Source organism: Loxodonta africana, chromosome 25 (assembly GCF_030014295.1).
Source record: "Loxodonta africana isolate mLoxAfr1 chromosome 25, mLoxAfr1.hap2, whole genome shotgun sequence".
Classification (NCBI taxonomy): domain Eukaryota; kingdom Metazoa; phylum Chordata; class Mammalia; order Proboscidea; family Elephantidae; genus Loxodonta; species Loxodonta africana.
In genome coordinates this window covers 58,138,156-58,151,522 of record NC_087366.1, presented here as the reverse complement: position 1 = coordinate 58,151,522, position 13,367 = coordinate 58,138,156, and the positions used below count along the sequence as shown (strand labels likewise).

General features: G+C 42.0%; 1 protein-coding gene across 3 annotated transcripts in view; it reads left to right on the top strand.

The window, feature by feature from the left end:
• TGFB2 (transforming growth factor beta 2) overlaps positions 1-12,927 on the top strand; it is a 110,526-nt gene extending 97,599 nt beyond the window's left edge. For 2 of the 3 annotated variants that reach the window (XM_003419878.4, XM_003419877.4), the window contains 5 exons: positions 1,169-1,301; positions 1,414-1,524; positions 3,090-3,267; positions 5,055-5,208; positions 10,082-12,927. In XM_003419878.4, coding sequence (XP_003419926.1) covers positions 1,169-1,301; positions 1,414-1,524; positions 3,090-3,267; positions 5,055-5,208; positions 10,082-10,240 — 735 coding nt within the window. In that variant the 3' untranslated portion in view covers positions 10,241-12,927. The remainder of the gene's footprint in view (positions 1-1,168; positions 1,302-1,413; positions 1,525-3,089; positions 3,268-5,054; positions 5,209-10,081) is intronic. The other variant, XM_010599415.3, reaches the window with a different exon arrangement.
• Positions 12,928-13,367: the final 440 nt, after the last annotated feature.

The following is a 13,367-nucleotide window of genomic DNA, read 5'->3' as shown; positions in this document are numbered from 1 at the left end:
ACGGATTATAGGTTTTGTCGTACAAGGTTTAAAAAAAAAAGAGAGTTAATAAATCTTCTAAATATTCAGACAGTCGTTTCGTAGACATTGATTAAATAGAGTGCTGTGCTTTGAAAAGATATCAAAGTGAAGACAAATCTCCGCCCTGGGGAAGTTAATGAACTTGGAGAGACCAAACTCATGTGCATGAAATAAGGGCAGACCAGTTAGTCTAAGAGCAGGACAGGCAGTGTGAAACTGTAGGACTGAGCCCCTGGTACTGGGGAAAGACGGGATACAGGGTTTGGGTAAGGACTGAACACTGTTCTGGGAGACAATATTGTGGCTTGACAGATTCATAAAACACTATCATTTAAACACAGAATTAAAACAACAACAACAACCTAGAATGTTCATCTCCTATAGCAACCCACGAGCATACTACAGTTGCTTTTTACCGATTTGCAGTGAGTGCCTCCTTGGGAAGTCGTCAGTGTTCAGGCTGATTTGGCTTCCGACTCTCATCTCTACCCTGTGCCAGGCTGCTCCTGCCCAAATTCATTCTTAGTCTGCAGGATAGGGAATATCTTTATAAATCGTAACAACTCACACTGAGAGTAAAAATCGTAGCTAGATACTTACCTCAAAAGCCGAGGCACGCCAAGTGTTTTAATGTCATTGGGTTGAGCAGCTGAGGTTATAGGTCCTTTCTCTCTTTGTTAGGAGGAGATGTGTGATGCCTAGACTTCAGGGGTGAACATGGGCCCTCTGAACTGGACTTCTCCCCGACCCCTCCCCACACCCCAGCTCTCAAACCAAATAAGCAGGGAAGCTGAGCAACAAAACCATTAACTTAATAGCTTAGAATTTATGGCTGAAATCTTGCAAAGCTTGTGTGAGCGAAGGAAAATGATTACTGTCGCTTTCTTTCAGACACTTGGCTTTATGGTTCCTGTCACCTTTATCATAACATGCTGCTGATTTAGTAGCTCTATTTTTCATGGCAAACGGCCTGGTGTTGTGTTTTTTGTGCATGTGGCCATACTCTGGAGATGGCAATACATAGACTAGAAAAAAAAAAGAGTGGAGCTAAATTTAGATAATGAATTGGAATACTGTTAATGGGTTTGGTTTAGTCATGCTGTCAGCATGCCAACTGAGCTTTTTCCCTTGCTCTTTCCCCTTTCAGATTCTGAAATCCAAAGATTTAACCTCCCCAACCCAGCGCTACATCGACAGCAAAGTCGTGAAAACAAGGGCTGAAGGCGAATGGCTGTCCTTTGATGTAACTGACGCTGTTCATGAATGGCTTCACCACAAAGGTTGCAAACCACCCTTCTTTTTTCCTTCCTGGATGTTCAGTGGCCCCAAGTTATTGCATGTTGATTGCATAGATGTGCACAACAATGACCTCCCTGACTTCATGTTTTCCAGACAGGAACCTGGGATTTAAAATCAGTTTGCACTGTCCCTGCTGCACCTTTGTGCCATCCAACAATTACATCATCCCAAATAAAAGCGAAGAACTAGAAGCAAGATTTGCAGGTAATTAAAGCGTGGTCATGCGAGGTGATGGAGGAAAGGGCACGTGTTGAGTTGATAATCTCGTAGGGGTCAAAGTCAGTGTGCGTGTGAAAATGGGGTTGTTTGGGAGACCTGGAGAGTTGCGTTTGTTTGAGCAAAGATATGGTTGGAGAAGGAGATATGGGAGCAGAAAGGATTATAAAAAGGGCATTGGTTCCCAGTTTAATCAATCAATGCCCAGCAATGACTTGGTCAATATTAACTAACAGACTTGTTAACCCTCCAAATTATTAGTCAGCAAAGGCTTTTTCTCTTTTAACCAAACCAACTTTAAGTTGTGCATTCAAGGTAATCCATTGGTGATCCCCCATACCCAGAGTCAGGGACCCTAAACTACATTTTACAGAAGAAAGGAGACCTCTCTGACCATGGTCCGCATAACTACCCTAATATGTTTTGGAACCTTCTACCTTTTCTAGCTTGTACCTAACATTTCAAGTGGCTTCCTCGTCAGACTTTTATAATAGTTTATAAACATGTAACAAGGGGTTCATTTCCCCCTTACCTTGCATACCTTTTAGTGGCCCAGCCAAAAGTCAGGGAGAGTGATGAGATGCCAAGGGTTCAAGTCACTTCCCATATCAGATAATGAGTCCTTGGCTGATGGGACGTGAGAAGGACTCTGTGCCATGTGGCTGGTGCAGTGTCAGCCCTGTGCTGCCAGGTTGGGGAACTGATTCTCCTCCCCTAACTAACACCGCTGGGGACCTCCATCCACTTCCAGAAGACTACAGTGGCCCTTACTCTTGGAAAAATACTCCCACAGCTCTGGAGATTTATTTCAGTCTCTAACCTAGTCAGGACTCTCCAGTGCACGGAGATTAAATGCTTAAAGTGGCAGTCTCCTGAGCATGCTTTGGAGAGCTCAAGTTTCTGAATCTTGGGTGGCATCAGGAAAGTGTTGAGGATACCATAAAATAAATGAAAAATACTTTTCTTCACAGCTTCCCAAAGTAGCATTAGGTGAAGGTGACTTCTGTTTCACCTGAACCCAATTCACTGCAATTTAGTGGAAGTCTCCGTTTATGTTCATTAGGGAAGTCTCCTGAGTTCAGTACTCGTAGGAAGAGTGTGAACCAGCAGGGCGACAGGGCAAGTTTTATTGCTGCGCTTCAGTCGTTGAGGGGGTGGACACAGCCCAAACTGAGGACTGGCTAAGTAAACTGCCCAGAGTGCCCTTCACCATGAGCCAAAATCAAATGGGGACAACTAACAACAACAACAAGATTGCCCTTGGACTATAGGTCAAAGACTTACCCTGCGGTGACTTTGAGAGCCAACAAGCCCTCTCTTTGACACTGAACTTCCTTCCAGCAAGAGCCCTGTTTAGAAGGGCTGGTTGCCACCTGTGGTCACCCTCTTGTGCCATATCTATTTCCTTGGGGGGGAATGACAATAGCCAGCTGATGCTGCTGTGGTGGTCATCACTGCTATTTGTGACAATATGCAAGAGAAAAAAAAATATGGCTGATGATATTTGATGAAGGTAAAGCTAAATGTTTATTACCCAAATGCATTTTTTCAAGGTATTGATGGCACCTCCACATATACCAGTGGTGATCAGAAAACTATAAAGTCCACTAGGAAAAAAAACAGTGGGAAGACCCCACATCTCCTGCTAATGTTGTTGCCCTCCTACAGACTTGAGTCGCAACAGCCCAACCGGCGGAAGAAGCGCGCCCTGGATGCCGCCTATTGCTTTAGGTAAAGTAACTAAAAATAAAGGAATTGTGTCTGCGAACCCTTGAACTGTCTTTGCCCTTTCTTTTGTTACGTATTGGCCTGGACTGAACTCATTGGTTAAAGCCAGGTGCAGCACAGGCTAGCCATCATATCTTAAAACGCCACTCCTCCCAGGGGCTTAGGACAGTAGTTTGTATGTTAGATTCATCAGCTCTCTAAGGTCCCTAGGTGACACAAATGGTTTGTGCTCCACTACTAACTGAAAGGTTGGCGGTTCGAGCCCACCCCACAGTGCCACAGAAGGAAAGGCCTGGCAGGCTGCTTCCATTAAGAGCATGGCTTTGAAAACCCAGCGGAGCAGTTCTCCTCTGTAACATGTTTGGTCACCGTGAGTCAGAATCGACTCACCAGCGGCTAACAACAGTAGTTCATTAGCAATGACCTGAATGTGAAAGGGAAAAACTAGTCCCCTGAATTTTTCCCCTACATCTTCTGGCTGAAGAAGAAAGTGAGCTGTCTGCCGCCCCAGAGCAAACATGAACCTCCATGAAGAGCTTAGTGGCAGCTCCTTAGGGAAGGAAGGTGCACGGTCTGTATGAAGCTTTCACCCTGACTTCAGAAAGCCCAGTAGTACTCCCTTTATGATACAGAGCAGGCTATGAGAGAAGTGAGAAAGCAGGGCAAGAAGAATTTATTTCCTATTCCCAGTGAGTGCATGGTGGGAGAAGTCACTGCTCTTCCATGGGTTCTTATCAAGTTTAGTAAGAGGAGGGCTCTTTATTTTGAGAATTATGGGGCAATGGGAGTCTCTGGAGCCCTGGTGGTACAAAGGTGAAGAGCTCAGCTGCTAACCAAAAGGTCAGCAGTTCTAATCCACCAGCTGCTCCTTGGAAACCCTATGAGGCAGTTCTACTTTGTTCTGTAGGATCCCTATGAGTCGGAATTAACTCAACAGCAACGGGTTTTTTTGTTGTTTTTTTACGAGTGCCTCTGGGTGGCGCAAATGGTTAACACACCTGGTTGTTAACCCAAAGATTTGGAGGTTCAAGTCTACTCAGAAGGGCCTCAGAAGAAAAGAATGGTGGTCTACTTCTGGAAAATCGCCATTGAAAACCCTATGGAGCACAGTTCTACTCTGACGCACCTGGGGTTGCCATGAGTCAGGATTGACTCAATGGTGACTGGTATGGGGCAGTGAGAGGTCATCACTGAAAAGTGCCCAAGATGTCAGAGTTCATGAGTATAATGGCCTTTGTTGGTTGCCAGTGGTTGTACTCAGCAAGACTCCATGGCTTCTTGATCTCTGCTTCATTCCTAAATCAAGGAACATGAGATGAAATAAAGGATTTATTCTTGAAGAAAAATGCCTGAGATAGTTCTTTGACTATAGCTGTTGTACTTCATTTTTATGTTTGAAGGGATGATAGTGGCTGGATGGCAACGCTGCCCATTGTTGGTTGGAAAGAACTTGTTCCCTTCCAGCCGCCTGTCTGCTTATATTTGGTTATTTAAGGGTAAAGGTTTGACTTTCCAGGTCTCAGACAAAGACATTAAGGGAAGGTATTTCAGCAAATCACCATAATACCCCATCATGAAAGTCACTTGAAATTACAATAAGACTATTAAAACCTTGCCCATAAAAATACAAACCCAGTGCCGTCGAGTCGATTCCGACTCATAGCAGCCCTATAGGACAGGGTAGACGTATGCTTATTATATGTTGGTTGAATAAATGAATGAGTCATTTTTGCAGTTTGGGGCGGAGGGAAAACCAGCTTTAAAATCTCCATTGCTCTTTCTTTTAACAGAAATGTGCAGGATAATTGCTGCCTACGTCCACTTTACATTGATTTCAAGAGGGATCTTGGGTGGAAGTGGATACATGAACCTAAAGGGTACAATGCTAACTTCTGTGCTGGAGCATGCCCATATTTGTGGAGCTCGGACACTCAGCACAGTAGGGTAGGTATTTGGCTGACTTGTCTCTTCTGTTTTCGTGTTGCTAAAATGGACCTGTCAATGGTATTTCCAAAAGAATCCTATGTAGTGTGGCCTCCTTTCATTACCACAAGTGAATGGATGGTAGAGAAATCCTTTTGGATGATGAGGAAGTATGTAGGCTGTAGATAAAATCAGAAAGTAACACCCATTAATTTGAAACAGTAGATCTTTTCTTCCCATCTACATTTTAAGCACTTGAGGGCAGTTTTACTTACTTTTTTCCTTTGTTTTATAATTTTAACAGCTATAAGCAATAATAGATAGCGAGAAAAAAAATTGGAATGAACTAATATGTCACATAGTATCATGATACAGCTAGATGTGAAGGGTTGTTGGGCCCCATGTGACAGAAAAAAAAAAAATTCTTATTACTACTTAAGGAACTGTCATATTAGAAGGCCCATGGAGGACTTAAGTTGATGCTTTAGCTTAGGGATTTCCTGTCGTTGTTAGGTGCCGTTGAGTCAGTTCTGACACATAGCGACCCGGTGTACCACAGAGCAAAATACTGCTCTGTCCTGTGCCATCCTCACAATTGTTGCTATGTTTGAGCACTTTGTTGCAGCCACTGTGTCAGTCCATCTCATTGAGGGTCTTCTTCTTTTTCGCTGACCCTCTACTTTACCAAGCATGAAGTCCTTCTCCAGGGATTGGTCCCTCCTTACAACATTCCAAAGTATGTAAGATGAAGTCTTGCCATCCTTGCTTCTAAGAAGCATTTGGCTGTACTTCTTCCAAGGCAGATTTATTCATTCTTCTGGCAGTCTATGGTATATGAAATATTTTTGGCCAGCACTCTAATTCAAAGGCGTCAGTTCTTCTTTGTTCTTCCTTATTCATTGTCTAGCTTTCTCATACATATGAGGCGATTGAAAATACCATGGCTTGAGTCAAGTGTACCTTAGGCCTCAGCGTGACATCTTTGCTTTTGAACACTTTAAAGGATATTTTGCAGCATTTTTGCCCAATACAGTGCATCATTTGATTTCTTGACTGCTGCTTTCAGGGGTGTTGATTGTAGACCCAAGTAAAATGAAGTCCTTGACAACTTCAATCTTTTCTCCGTTTATCATGATGTTGCTTACTGGTCCAGTTGTGAGGATTTTTGTCTTTGTCAGGTTGAGGTGTAATCCATACTGAAGGCTTTAGTCTTTGCTCTTCATCAGTAAGTGCTTCAAGTCCTTTTCACTTTCTGCAAGGAAGGTTGTGTCATCTGCATATTGCAGGTTGCTAATGAGCCTTCCTCCAATCCTGATGCCCTGTTCTTCTTCATATAGTCTGGCTTTTAGGATTATTTGCTCAGCATACAGATTGAATAAGCATGGTGAAAGGATACAACTCTGAGGCACACCTTTCCTGACTTTAAAGTACGCAGTATACCGTTTTTCTGTTTGAACTACTGCCTCTTAATCTATGCATAGGTTCCTCGTGAGCCTAATTAAGTGTTCTAGGACTCCCATTCTTTGCAATGTTGTGTATGATTTGTTACCATCCACACAGTAAAATGCCTTTGCAAAGGCAATAAAACACAAGTAAACATCTTTCTGGCATTCTCTGTTTTCAGCCAAGAGCCATCTGAATGTATTTACTGGTAATTTACTAGTGTATGACACTGAATGAATTTACTAGTGTATGACAATAAGAAAGCCAGTGAACTTCCCTGAACCTCAATTTCTTATCAGGAGGAATGAATGTGTATATTAAAAATTAACTTTAAAGTTACAATGCTAAACATGAGAGTTGATGTGAAGAACAAAAAGATGGTAGATGTGAAATTATTTTGTTGAATAATTTGAAATTAGTATCTCTAAATATTTTTAATATAACCCAAAGTAAATGAGAATCTGAATATTTTATCAAATTGCTTAAATCAAAATAGAAGGCTAATTCCGAAGGCAGGTCCTTGATTGCATGCTACTGGTTCCCAGCCTGCATCAGCGAAGACTTGCTCTATGTAATAAGGATGGAGGCCCTGTGTGTTGCAGATGGTTAATGTGCTTGGCTGTTAACCGAAAGGTTGGCATTTTGAACCCACCCAGATGCCCCTTAGAAGAAAAGCCTGGTGATCTACTTTAGAAAAATCTGCCATTGAAAACCCTGTGGAGCACAGTTCTACTCTGACACACATAGGTCACCATGAATCAGAATTGATTCAGTAACAACTGGTTTGAGTCTTGTTTTCCTGATATGTAATAGAGGAGCCCTGGTGGCTGAAAGATTAGTGGCTTGAACCCACCAGCTGCTCCGCAGGAGAAAAGACCTGGAGATCTGCTCCCATAAAGAATTACAGTCTAGGAAACCCTATGAGGACAGTTCTACTTTGTCATATAGGGTCGCTATGAGTCAGAATCGACTTGACGGCGCATGACAACAGCAGTGGTCTTTGGCAGTATCCACATTGTGTTGGTTTGCATTGTGTATATTAATGTCGAATTAAAGATGGAAATGATTTTTATAAGTTATCTTATCCAGACCTTTCAGTTTTCTAAAGACATTGGAGTCTATAGAGCACAGATCACTTGCCCAAGATCAAACAGAAAGTTAGTGGCAACCAAGGTCTGGAATCCAGGCCTCGTTGCTTTATAACCAGGGCTGCATCTTCTCTGTCTCACTGGCTTTGGTTTCTGAGCTGTGGCCAGGCATCGGGATTTCTCTTCTGTTCTGTGTGGCTCCGTCAGTCTCCCTATTAGAGAGGCATTAGAAAACCGCCTTCACTGCAGGGGAGGAAAATGGATCTGCTGCCAGAAAGGTCACATTCAGCCAAGTTCAGGGGTTTGGGGGCGTTATCATTTATTTTGGACAATCTGTATTCTAGAATTCCTCTTTTATTCATATGAAAAATCATGTGTTAGTGAAATATGAAGTTTATTTATTTATAAATGCCTACATATGCTGGACTTTAAAGTGAGAACTATAGCTCCCCTTCCTTCAGCTGTTTTCCCAGCTCCCCTGTAGACTCTGGCGCTGTCGGGTGACCACGTGCTTGGCCATGTGAGAGTGCCTGGTCCTGCCTGTCCCTTTGTGTGGGCGCTGGCCGGGTTGGCCCTGCCTGTCCCTTTGTGTGGGCGCTGGCTGAGCTGCCTCATCTGGGCAGCAGCAGCAGTAGCTGTAATGTGGGCAGGGCCCGTTTGCCAAGTAGAAACATAATTCTCCTCCCTGATACGCAGAGGGAGTGTGTGAAGGCTGGGACCATGCTTGTTTTTTAGGGAGAGAGGAAGAATAACTGTCATGGTCACAAATACGTGGTTTGGACAGCTCCCCAAGAAGCCAGAGGTAGCTTAATAAAGTAGTCAGTGTTGCTGTGCTAAACAGATCTTCTGTCTTAGGCTAAAAAACTGCAGTGAATCTCCAGGAAAAGGCACTTTGCTGTTTGACTAACACATTTAATGGCGTCCTTGGCAATGTTCTGTGTCATGGCTGGGTAACCTGCATACTTCCATTGGCAAAAGCTGCACATGCCTTTGATAAAGTATGGGGTTAAAGGCACCAGACGAACTAGAGAACTTTCTCCACATTCTCTCTGAAAAGTGGCTATCTACTCCTCCAACTCAGCCGCTACCGTTTACCGCATGGAAGGCTAACGGGAGAGCTTATTGTTACTATTACTGTTTTAAGCAAAATGTAAGAAGGTGATTAAGACGATAGACTGCTTTTGATGCCCGCTGTTAGAGTCACTCCATTATGAAGCACACATAAATGAAAAGACTTTTACTAGCAACTTTTTTTTCGTAATGAAAATTTGTTGCTCTTGTTAAATGCCATCGAGTTGATTCCAACTCCCAGCTACCCTATAGGACATAGTAGAACTGCCCCATATGGTTTCTAAGGAGCGGCTAGTGGATTCGAACTGCCAGCTTTTTGGTTAGCAGCGGAGCTCTTAACCTCGGCAAGACTAGGGCTCCTAAATGAAAATTTAGGTGACATTAACTAGCCTGGGAAGACAGCTTAGAAAGGTTCTGCATTGTGAACAGGTGGCTTTTTCTGTCCCCAAGGGTAAACTAGAGCTCTGGTGGGAGCTGTAGTCAAAATGTTTACTCTTCTGCTTACCTATGTGTTCATTACTTCACCTAGCTGAAGGTATGATTTTGTCCAGAAAAGACTTACTGGGGCTGCAAGGAGAAAACAAAGTCTGTGGAGTCCCTGACCTCAAGGGAACTCTTAATCTCACTGGGATGTGAAAATGTCTACTTGTGAATCAACTTAAGTTACAAAGCAGCACAGGAACGAGAGCAGGGTACTAAAGGGTTCAGCTTTTCTGAGGAGCTGGGGGAGGGTACACAGCAAAGTAGTGAGCAGAGCCAAGGCTTTTTGGAAAACTTGTGAAATCTATTGAGTTAGCGGTTTTATCCAGTCTAACTTTTAGAGGATCATTTGTTTAAGACGTACAAGAAAAGGATTCAGGGGTAAAAGGTTCATTCACTAATTGCTAGGGACAGCTATATGTTTACCTTAATTTGGAATTAAGGAAAGGAAATTTTAACCCCCCCAAAAATTAAAATTACCTACTCAGAGCTATGAGCTCCCTAGGTGTCACTCTCCTACTAACCTAAAGGTTAGCAGTTCAAACCCACCCAGTGTCACCACAGAAGAAAGGTCTGTTGACCTGCTTTCGTAAAGATTACAGCCAAGAAAACACTATGGGGCAGTTCTACTCGGTAACACACGGGGTTGCCATGAGTCAGATTCGACTCGATAGCAACAAATCTGGTTTGGGTTGGGTTCTCAGTGCTACGGGTGATAAGATAGCAATATGGAACAGATCCTTGAAATAATTCCTTTTTTTCCTTTATTTGGTCTTTCCCTGTATTGTCTCCCCCTTGCTGTGCCCTTTCAGGTCCTCAGCTTATATAATACCATAAACCCAGAAGCCTCTGCTTCTCCTTGCTGCGTGTCCCAGGATTTAGAACCGCTAACCATTCTCTACTACATCGGCAAAACACCCAAGATTGAGCAGCTTTCTAATATGATCGTGAAGTCTTGTAAATGCAGCTAAAATTCTTGGAAGAGTGGTGAGGCAGTAATCACAACGATGCTGACGATGACAATGACGATGCTGTAACCAGAAAACATAAGGAAGCCTCGATTCATCAGTGTTTAAAAAAAAAAAAAAAAAAATTGAAAAAGCGGTACTAGTTCAAACATTTTGGAAGTTTGTGTTTTGTGAAAACTGGCATCTGAAAAAGCACCAACAAAAAAGCCGAAGGCCTTATTCTACACTTCACCTACTCTGTAAGTGAGAGAGACAAGGAGCAAAACCTTTTTTTTTTTTTAAGAAAAAAATAAACACTGGAAGAATTTGTTAGTGTTAATTATGTGAAAGAAAAAAAAAAAAAAAACAGGCAAACCCCGTTAAGTGGAGTTGCTGTGCATCCCGGCCCTGTCCCATGCCTCACTTGATTTTTCTGTATTGCTATGCAATAGGCACCCCTCCCATTCCTACTCTTAGACTTAACAGTGAATTATTTATTGTGTGTTACTATCTAGTGAACGTTTCATTACCCTTGGGAAAAAAAACAGGTGTCTAAAGTGGAGACCAAATACTTTGCCAGAAACTCATGGATGGCTTAAGGAACTTGAACTCAAACGAGCCAGAAAAAAAGAGAGGTCATGTGAATGGGATGAAAACCCAAGCGAGTTGTTATGACGTGACCCAGCGAGTCTGCGTTAAGATAAAGACCCTGAGAACGCATGCTATGTACCAACTGCCTGAGGAGGCTTCTTGTAAGGTTCAGAAACTGAGAAGTCTGTTAATAAAGGCAACTTTCAGTCAGAATAAGTCTGTAAGATTTTTTTCTTTTCTTTTTCATTGTAAATGGTTCTTGTTCAGCTTAGTAAACCAGTGAAATGTTGAAATGTTTTGACATGTACTGGTCAAACTGTGGACCTGAGGGTATTGCTGTAGAGCTGTGCTCTAGGGTTCCCCCCGCCCCTTCACTTCGGTCTATGTAACCATGCCTATATCATTACAATAGATGGGTATAGAAGCCAGCCTGATGGAAACACGTCTGCAGATCTCTTTTGCAAACTATTAAAACATGAACTACTTTATGTGTAAGGCATAAATTTTCACCATATTTTTAATGTTCTGTAATGATGTCAGCTATTATTAGAGTGTACTTCAGTTTGGGCTCTTTTTAATGATCACTTAGAATCATGTGTTTCCTTTAGCTGGCCAGTACTTTTGTGTAAAACCCCTATATTTTGACTTGCACTACGGATACATGTTTTATAGCATTTGCTCAATGTGCGCTTTGTATATTGTCCATTATTATGACATAAGCTACCTGAGTCCACTTGTTCTTCTTATTTTCTGTTACAAAAAGAATAGATTCAAGTTCAGTGGTCTTCCTTCACCTTCTAAACATCACTACTAGGCATTTCCAACTTCAAAAGTGTTTCTTTTAGGAGAATGAGGAGTGTTATAGATATTTAGATGATTGAGGTGAAATGTCTTAGTTTTAGCAGAAACTTAAGGAAATGAAGAATCTGAAACGAAGAATCTTGGAGACAAAGGTTTCTCTAGCTTGGTTTAATCGGTACTTTCACAGAATTCTATGGTTATGAAAGAGAAGACAGTTTATAGCAAACATCTTTCGCTTTCATCAGGTTTTTAGTGTTCCGGGGGACATAATATGATCTACATTTTAGTTGATTTTTTTTTAAAGGGGAAAAAAATGAGGTCAGCTTAAGCCATTCTTTTTATTTCATTGAAGTTAAGGGTTTTTAGAGATGTACTTTGAATATTGAAAGGGTATAAGCCAAATTCTCCCACTATCAACCAATTTTTCTTTCCCGGGTGAGAGTTACCTGCATCCGAGGTGAGAATTTACCTTGCTTTAGTAGATAATTTGCCCCTCAGTGCAGAGGAGGTGTTGTTATGTTGGGATTTGTAGGATTTCTCACTTTGTCAGGTAGGTCACTTATTGAGCTTTAAGATAGAAACGAATAGGTAAAACAATGCGGTATTTTCAGTTTCCCGAAAGAGCAGCATAGTGAGGAGAGGGCCCAAAGTGAAGTTGTTTGAGATGGCATACTTCTTTTTGTTTGTTTGGAATTTCCTGACCATTCATTAAAATGAAGAAATTGGATTTGCAAATTTGAAGACTGGAAAAGCAAGGGATGGGATACCACCTAGTAAACAATCCTTGTGTTGGGTTTGTAACCCAATCCCAGATTCGGTTGGGCATCAAAATATATATATATATTTTTTTCCTCTGCTACTTTCCCGTTAATTCTGTGTAAATCACTTTTGTTTCTGCAGGTATTTTCCTCTCAGATAGGATGATATTTTGTTTTGTATTATTTTGTCTTTCCTCGTGAATGCACTGATAGTTTAAATGCTCTATTTTAAGATCTCTAGAATCTTTTTTTTTTTTTTAATTTGGGGGTTCTATAAGGTCTTCATTTCTCTTAAGTAAATATTGCCACGGGTGGGAAGGGAGGCGGGAGGGAAGGGGAGAAACGTTAGTAGGCGAGTTGGGGTGGGGGGGCAACTGTTTTTGTGTGTTAACAGCAGTACAATTTCATGGTTAGCATGTTTTAAAAATCGGATATTAGAATTCTTATAAGAATACAAGAATAGCTGTTTTGTATTTTGATGATGGATTATGCTGTATTTTAACACCATGTATGTTTGTTTTTGTGGTGCTCTAGCGGTAAATAAATTATTTCAATTATGTGTCCATGTGTTTTTCCTCTCCTGGTATCATCTTTGAGGCTAGAAAACACCTCCAATGCAGACATGGATCTCAAGCGCAGAGATTCACACCACCTTTAAGAGTGCCTTTTGTGTTTTTCTTTCTTAAGGAATAGCCACTTCATAAATGTCATGCTTTGTAGCTCCAGAGCCAGGGCATATCCATCAAGGACTGCAGAAAGCCCTGTGCGGTCTTTTTCCTCTCTTGTTTATTGCTGTTTGCTACGTGTTTGAGATTTAGTTTCCATCCAGCTTGACTGTCTACCAGAAAAAAATGCAGAGATGTTTGGACCATGCTTTGGCTTTCTGGTTCTATGTACTGCCAACCCCGGGGCCAAAAGAACCGGTCTAGACAGTATCCCCTGTAGCCCCATAACTTGGAGAGTTGCTCAGCCCGCCAGATACAACAAGAGTCACGTGCTTT